Source organism: Varanus komodoensis, unplaced genomic scaffold (assembly GCF_004798865.1).
Source record: "Varanus komodoensis strain SLA01 unplaced genomic scaffold, ASM479886v1 scaffold1, whole genome shotgun sequence".
NCBI classification, from domain to species: Eukaryota; Metazoa; Chordata; class Lepidosauria; order Squamata; family Varanidae; genus Varanus; species Varanus komodoensis.
Window position 1 is genome coordinate 127,535,418 of NW_025335268.1, and position 8,612 is coordinate 127,544,029.

General features: G+C 42.9%; 1 protein-coding gene across 1 annotated transcript in view; it reads left to right on the top strand.

Moving 5' to 3' along the window:
- The window catches only part of LOC123030928 (proline and arginine rich end leucine rich repeat protein), a 30,313-nt gene extending 24,549 nt beyond the window's left edge, over positions 1–5,764 (top strand). The window contains exon 3 of the mRNA XM_044445282.1: positions 363–5,764. Coding sequence (XP_044301217.1) covers positions 363–538 — 176 coding nt within the window. The 3' untranslated portion in view covers positions 539–5,764. The remainder of the gene's footprint in view (positions 1–362) is intronic.
- The last annotated feature ends 2,848 nt before the right edge of the window (positions 5,765–8,612 follow it).

Below are 8,612 nucleotides of genomic sequence, written 5' to 3' on the forward strand. Positions count from 1 at the left end.
CCCAGATCGCCTGAGTCCCAGTCCCTCACTCTTAACAATTACACCACACTGGCTCTCATTTTAGAGCTGCAATACTAAATGATTGTGTGCTATGAAATGAAAAAAGGCATGAGAGTTGAGAAATAAACAGGGAAGGCTTGTTCACAGAAGACAAGGAGAATTAATATGCGCCAATGGACAGAAATATAAATCTTAAGGCCAAAAGGGACTGCATTGCAGTAATATAAAATTGTATTTTCAATAACGCTGACCACTTATGAATGATAGGTGCCCTTGGGGTATAAATAAAAAATGCAAAAGCAATTATCTGTGGCTAATGTAACTTTCCTAATCTACTGTCATGCTTTCTTTTCTCCCTTTAGAAATTAATGGGACCCAGATATGCCCCACTTCGTTGTCAAGTTTACATGAATCATCCTCAGATCTGGAAAATGTGCCCCGTCTCCGCTATCTGCGCCTAGATGGCAACCAGCTGAAGCCGCCCATCCCCTTGGATCTCATGATGTGCTTCCGACTCTTACAGTCTGTTGTCTTCTAGGCCTTGCAGCAATCGCCACTCTTTGGAACTTTGGCTTTGCGCAGTGACTTGATTCCAGTCTATGTTAGACATGGGGAAATATATCTTAACATCTCTACCCTGCCCTTACCTCCCCGGTGCCTTCTCTTTGCTGCTCCATTCTGCTTCCCCTTCTTTGGCTGTAAGAAGCTCTGTCCTCAGTGCAGTCCCTCCTTTATGCAGCATCCAATGGAGGCTCTGTGCCCTTGAGTGTTGCACAGGTTCACTTGTACATGCAGTTTCCAGAAAACAGCTAGAAGTCACAGTAACATTGGTGTCTTCCATACGGTTCCTTTAGATGAGTAGATCTCTAATGGAGAAAGGAGCATACATGGATGCATCAAGCATGCAACATCTGTGTGTACTGACTTGCTGCTTAGAGTTGCAGATAGAGTTACTGGCCCCAGAAATGCAGCAAGTTTTTGTTTTTTGTTTTACTTTAAAGGGCAGGCTTGTTGTACCTGTCAGAGGAGGAAAGGCTATTCCTTTTCATGCAAAGTGATTCAGTGTGCCCAGTAACAGTGTGGGGCTAAGGAAAGGAATATCAAATTGTATTTATACGTGGAAGTCATAAATGTATCTTAGTAGGAAACTCATCTTGTTGCATACGCTAAAAGATACATGAAACAGACAGCAGTGTACTTTAGAGTCTTGTGAGATGTACTGTAGGTACAATCGGGAGCGACAGACAACTCACACTACGCCCGTTTGTGCCCTTTAGGGTGGTCCAGGTGATGCAGCAACATACTGTGGGAATGTTCTGAATGACCGAGTGCAGTGGGACCACCAGGATCTGGGTCCTGGCAGCTCAGGGTCAAAGCAGACTTCCTAATTCCCAGCCCCATAATCTGGCTCCACACTAATTTTGCTGCTGTGACTCAACTGCAGTACTAGAGAGAATTTGCCACAGCGCACGGTCACCTACATGGGTCAGCAAGTTGCATTGTTCATGAAGATCTCCAGGATATCTCCATGCTTGCTGCTGTTGCTGTTGTCTTTGCATGATGTATCCCAGACCATATGATACACCCCATTGCAATTTTCCTTTCATCAGTGGCCTTGGGACTTATCTGGGCAATACTAGGTCTCCTTCCCTGAAAGTCAGTGCATCACTAAAGGAGTATTTACATTCACTTAATGTCCCTAGCAAAGGTCACCAAGGAACTGCCTCCCCACTCCTCAGAGTACATCCCTTAAAACTCTGAAACAGAACACTATCCCCAGCCCCAGTTACTTGAGAGGAGAAGCAATAGCATGTGCAAATATACTTGAGAGGAGCTGTACAAAAGTACAAGCCTTGACTGCGTTGTTGGACTAGAAGCAATCCACAGGTATCAGCTGACTTTCCATGACTTATGGGAGTGAACCCCTCCCTAGAGGGGACAGGTGCAACAGTATACATTTGAATTGGCAATCCATAACTCAATTCAAACACTCTGCTCCTTTCTTCCAGTACTTTGGGTGCCTTCTGTGGCAAACATAGAGAAAGTAGAAGAGGTATAAGGTGGTTCATTGAGAGCAAATCAAGCAAACTCCAAACCTTTAAAAAGAGACTCTTCCTTAAGCATTGTGGACTTTCACCTAGTCTCCAAGAATTGCATTGTATAAATACATCTGGGGACTAACAGATCATAAAAGAACCTTCCGAATCATGTTTTCTGCAATAAACAGTGCAATCCTCTGCACACACCCCTGGCAGTTAACCTCCACAACAGAGCTTAACTTCTGTGTAAATATGCAAGGGAACTGCAACATGATAAATGAAGGATCCATATCATTGAGTGAACTATTCTGAACATGTGGCTCTGTGGGAGAAGTGGGATGCCACTTCTTTTTAATGGGCAATAGCCTATTGTGCCTGTGTGCTCGCAGGACCAACTGCTTGCCAATCTGCTGTGCCATTGCTCCAGCCATCTCCCTACCTACAAAGCCAGCTCCTCAGCTGCTTTACTAACTGAATATGTGCTTTATTATCTTCTCATTTGCTCGAGAGGTTCAAGCAACCCTGCTCCCTTTTTTGAAATCAACAAGGTCAGCCTTCTGAGCTTCTCTGCTATGCCCTTCTTCCTTTCCTGAGACAACCTAAAGGGGATGCACTTCCACAGTGCTTTTAAATGTGCCGTGTTTTCAGCCCTTGTCCCAGGGCCAAGCTAGTTGTGGTGCCAAATGTGCCTTTGTCTTTAGCAGTCACATTTTTAGATGCACACAGCAGCTGCAGGAGTTGGGGACTGAAAATGATGGAGATCACAGCAGGCAGAGATTTAAGGCAGCCAATATGCATTGCCAAAGAAGAGGAAAAGTACCACCAAAAAGAAAGACACTGTTGTGCACAATATGTCCATATGCTAATTTGGAATTGTATGCCTAGGCACAAATTTTTAAAAAACCACTATGATTTAGATAGCAATAGAATACATCTCACCATAGTGGTGAGGAACCTGACCAAGCTTGCCTGTGTGCCCACTCGCCCTGTTGCTCAGGTGCAAACGTGGATCACCAGCTTTAAGGCCACCCTTTTCTCCCTCTGGTTGTCTAGACAGCCATTCAAATGACTGTTCTCAGATAGCCCTTAAGCAGAGGATGTCCTCTGTAAAGTAGGAGACATGGTAACCCTGTGAGGGACTTGAAGTTTACCCATTGTCACCATATTAAATGCAAAGGTGCAGTTAACTTCAGGCCAGATTTGGTCTTCACTTCATCTTGTATCAAGCTTGTAGAGTCAGTCATTATTTTTCCTATTTTATGATGGAAGAACTGGAGTTTAGAAATGTGGGGGGAGGGGGGTACACTCAAGGTGACAGAACAAAGGATTTGTACTTAAGTTGTCTAGCTGCAGGATTTGATTCACCAGGCCACACCGAAACCTTGAAGTTTAAATGCTGGCCTCTTTCTACCCAGGCAGTTCAGGACAGAGTCTGATAGTTGTCTGCTGTATTCAGAGGCATACCTTTTAAAGTGATTTTGAGAGCACTGCCCATCTGAATATGCTATATGAGGACTAGTCATCTCTGAAACTTATCCAGAGTTGCATCCTTGCACAGATCCTGATTTTAATTACCACCACCATCACCTAGGATTCCATTCAGAAAATAGTTCAGGAAATGTTATAATCCCCAGGTAACATTTCCATGTAAAGGTGTTTGCATAGGTGTTTTAAAATGTCTGCATGTAAGCACACACCTTTGCATCAGAAAGACCCCAGTGGGTGAACAGAATGTAAGACTTTCCTATTTTATGGACCTGTTTGAAGCACCATGGCCCAGTTCCCTTCTCCTGCAGTTTAATCACATGATGCCTATTAAGTTATATTTGCTCAATTCATTGCCATGACTCAAGTAACTTTTGGGCCTTATTATTCACTTTGCCCCAGGAACAAGGCTCTTTGCAATATGTTCTAAAACCTTCTTTAAAGCAAATGAACTCTACTTTTTCACTATAGTCGCTGAGTGAAACAGAGCCCACTGTGGGTTTCTTGAAAGACAACTAGGTTCTGGATCTACATGTAAGTTCTGCAATTGAGATCCTTTAAAATATTTTCACAATTCCAAGCTGAGTTTTTATAACTTTTATGAACCCCAGAAAATTTGAGGATTTAAATTCATTGGCCTTTGTCAGGACTGCTTCTTTCACCTAGGATTTGAAGAGGTTGTTCTATGCCTTTGGCTTCCCAGAGCTCCAAAGCAACAGTGTGGGGATTAGTTTCCTATGCATGACACAGGGCTGGGAAATTAAGACAACTTTCTAGTATTTGAACTACAAATCTACAGATGGACCATAGCAGAAATAGAGGCCCGTTACAACACATTCACTAAGCCTGAGCTTGTTTCCCAGAGAGAGCCCCTGCACCTGTTCAACCATCAGATAGGTCCAAGATCTTGTACTGTTTGTCTGGTGCTCTTTCATAATTCCAGTGGCAAAACTGCCTCCAAATTGCTTCAATTCCCTTTACTTCTCATGGATGTCAGCTTCCCAAATTTTGGTGCACCATACATTTCAAAGGCTAAAGAGGAATTTCCAGCTACAGGAAAATTCCGCACTCATTAAGGGTTTTGTAAAAGTCCCTTAACACTCAGGTGAACAGTCACAATAATTAGGATGGTCAAGAACAGCACAATATGCTTTCTCTTCCAGTTACGTCAGTGCAAACTAACATAACCCCACTGATATTTGTTGAGTTACTCTGGATTTATGCTTGTAACACTTGGACTATGGTAGGAAGGGTAGCTATACAGTTTAAATCTCTTTGACACTGTTGGCCACACTTGTCTGAAAGAATCTCATAATGTTTCTTTCCCTCTCCCTATCGCTACAAGCCTTTATGCTTTCTTTATTCCTCTCTGATGTAAAAATTCACCAGTATCTCTTTCACAAAAACTTCTGTTATATTGTTCCTTGTTCTTGCTCTCCTCTCCTTTTATCTCCTGCTATAGGTTACACTAAAGCACCATGAAAATCAATCATTTATTAAACATAAATGGAGCTCTGCAGCCAACAATATATACAATCCACTCCCTTCTAGCTAGCTACCCCAATCTCTGCCCTTTTCCAACCCACTTTTTGGTTGGAGTCATATTTTAAAACCCCTGCAAGTCAACAGGGGATTCTGGATTTTGCCCCTAATGACCAAACAACCTCAGTCCATTGGACACTTTCCCTGATAAAACTCAGCATACCCCACTGGTACCCATGTTGGGGCTGGGCGTGCTTGGGATCACATATTTTAACAGTAATGCAGGCATGAAACTTGCTTTTAATTTAATCTATCTTTCTATGGTGCCTCCTTTGGCCTTCTGTTACACCAGTGCAAACTAGCATAATCCCACTGATATTTGTTGAGTTACTCTGGATTTATGCTTGTAACACTTGGAATATGGTCTTCTGGTTTCTTTTTATATCCTATTAAATCTGTTCTGTAAGTTTCAACTTCGTTTGCTTCAAATAGAGACATTTGCCATTCTACATTTGGTCTCCTTGAACAAGGCCATTAGCAGGTGATACTTTTAATCTCTATGCCATGAAAAACTTTAGCTTTTCTGCTGCATTTCAAACTATGCTAAAGTCAGAAAGGCAGACCAGGTTATTTTTTTTAATTGATCACTCCGTATGACGAAGGCTACGATCAGTGTCTGAGAGTGGGAAGGGCAAACTGGAGGGGCTCAGCAGCAGTGAATGGGGACGTTGTATAGACAATAAACAGAGTTGGCAACATTTTACTAGTCCTGCTTCTCATGCCTTTGACGAAAAGCTGCCACAGGGCTATTTAGCCAGGAAATGTTTCTCCATATCTTTACCTCCATCTCGGGAAAATTTCCACAGGGGAGCCAGAGGCAAAAACGAATAGTCCCCCTGCCCTGGAAAGGTTGTGTAGCAGAGGGAAGTTCAGCAGGGATGGTTCACGCACGAATCTACACTTGCTGAAAATCCCTCTGCTATTAAATAGGTAGGAATCCTGCGTGGTCCTTTGCATTCGGCCACCCATATCTTCACTTCCATATTGGAATGCTGTTAAAAAAGGGAAAAGAAACAAGTAGTTAAAACCTTAATGTTACACACACACACACACACGCACCTTCTTTGATTGATAACTGTCACAATAATTGTATGATCACCCACTTACATAATGGACAGCACATGCTATGTATGAAAATTAGTTAGTTATATGCACATTAGTCTCTGCTCTTATTGGCAACTATTTCAAATATTTTGAATTTACATACCAGTGATACACACACACACACACGTGCGCGTGCACACACACCATGTTTTATTGGGCCTTCCTGGACTAATTCATGATGATATTGGAATTATTAGGGTATTCCCAATGAGCAATGAAATTTGGAAGCCACATCCTATGGCAAGGCACTCCACCCGCTAGAAGAAACAGAAAACAGATTTGTCATCTTATCCATTAAAAAGGGTTATCAGCAACTTATTCTTGCAATGACTATAATGCTTTGTAGAAAACTAAATTTGATATGTTTCTGTTATGTTAGTCATGAAGTCATGTCCGACCCATCGCAACCCCATGGACAACGTTCCTCCAGGCTCTTCTGTCCTCCACCGTCCCCCAGAGTTCACTTAAGCTCACACCAGCTGCTTCAGTGACTCCATCCAGCCACCTCATCCTCTGCCATCCCCTTCTTCTTTTGCCGTCAATTGTTCCCAGCATTAGGCTCTTCTCCAGGGAGTCCTTCCTTCTCATTAGGTGGCCAAAGTATTTGAGTTTCATCTTCAGTATCTGGCCTTCTAAAGAGCAGTCAGGGTTGATCTCCTCTAGGACTGACCAGTTTGATCGCCTTGCAGTCCAAAGGACCCACAGGAGTCTCTTCCAGCACCACAATTCAAAGGCCTCAGTTCGTCGGCACTCAGCCTTCCTTATGGTCCAGTTGATATGTTTAGGTGGATATGAATAGCTGTTGTGCTAGATGGCTTAATGAAAAAATTAATCTAGTATGCAGCTGCTGTGCAAAAGGCAACTTTCACATCAGGTACTCTTAGAAAGGAATCAACAAAAAAGATCATAGTTCTCTTGTATAGAACTATGGTGCAAGTCTACTTGGGATACTGAGTTTAGTTCTGTTCCCTGCGCAAGAGAGAGTTGGTGACACTCACACATATCAGCATTTCAGAATCAGACTGCCTGAAGTAGGCTGCAATGGCTGTCACCAATAATAAGGTGACAGCCAATAATAATGAATAATAATAAGGAATAACTCAGAATAATGATTTTTAGCAGCGCAGAAGGATCCGAACCTTCACTTCTTCTGGTACCTGGTTTGCAGCTGCAGCAGAATGTCAGGAAGCAGGAGGAGGGTGCAGCCTTTCTGCCTTTCCTCGCTTGCTCCACCATCACTGAACAGCTGGCAGCCCATGTGACTGGGTGGCTGCATTGGACAAAGACGGTCTGGTGGCTGACTAGGAGAGAAGGATGTTGAGGGAAATCGGATTGTGTTGCCTTCCCGGTGATTCATCAGAGATTTGACAACGTGCAGTTGTGTCCAGAATTAGGCTACACGTTTTTCAAAAAGAGGAAAAATGAGGGGCACCATGGGAATTCCATCCATCACTGCTGTTACCTCTGCTAACACAAAAGAAGCAACAGCTGATGAACCTGGGGTGAATGGACAGTCATGGAGAACTAGGAAAAGCAGGTGTCTGGGATCCAAGCAAAACAGTGTTCCTGCATTCATCGGAGTACCATCAATGTTTTTTTTTAAGAATTCCAGAAAATACAGAATCCATTTTAAGCACTAGTAATGCTAAGTAATACAACCCACCCCCCCAGGGATTGGTATCTATTCTCAGGGTAGTTAACAACAACACTTTTGGGGAAACATCAGCCAAGTATTTAAACTAGAGGACAGTGGACAGTTTTAATTAATAGGTAGTATGTGTTAAGTAGAATTTTTTGTATCCTAGTATGGACACAAATGCTTCAATAAATGTTAAATTGAATAAGTGAAGTTTGTTCCACCTTTCAGTGTCCAATGGCATCACTGGCAACATTTACAGCAGCAAACATGGCAGAGAGGGCCCTCATCATCAGACGATGGGGCAGAGTATGAGGACAGACTCAGGAAGAGGCTGGTGCCTGCTGTATCTGAGCATGTCTGGTAACAGGAAACACCTGATCTGGATCAGCTACCCAGGCATTTTGATTGCCCTTGCTCCTTGCTAATCCTAATCCTAACCCTGTGCCTTTGCCAGCAGCTTGACCTATAGAGCTCAATTGCCAATAGAAATTATCATTCTACTGATAGATGGGTTTAGCTGAATGACATCTGCAGAAAAAAATGTCCCTTTTAATTTTTTAAATGTCCATAAAAAACGACAACAACAACAGATGCTCAATGCATGTGTCTGCATAGGCTCTATTAACTGGCTTTGAAGGTACCTGGAACAAGTCCTTTTCAGTGGTGGCCCCACACTTACAGCATCTCCTCCCATGAGAGCTCCACTCAGTCTACTCTCTTGCAGCTCTTAAGATCTTAAAGATGATTTAATTTTGCCATGCTTTCGTTGATTTTACTAGTGGCCCCAGTGTCACCGGAATAAC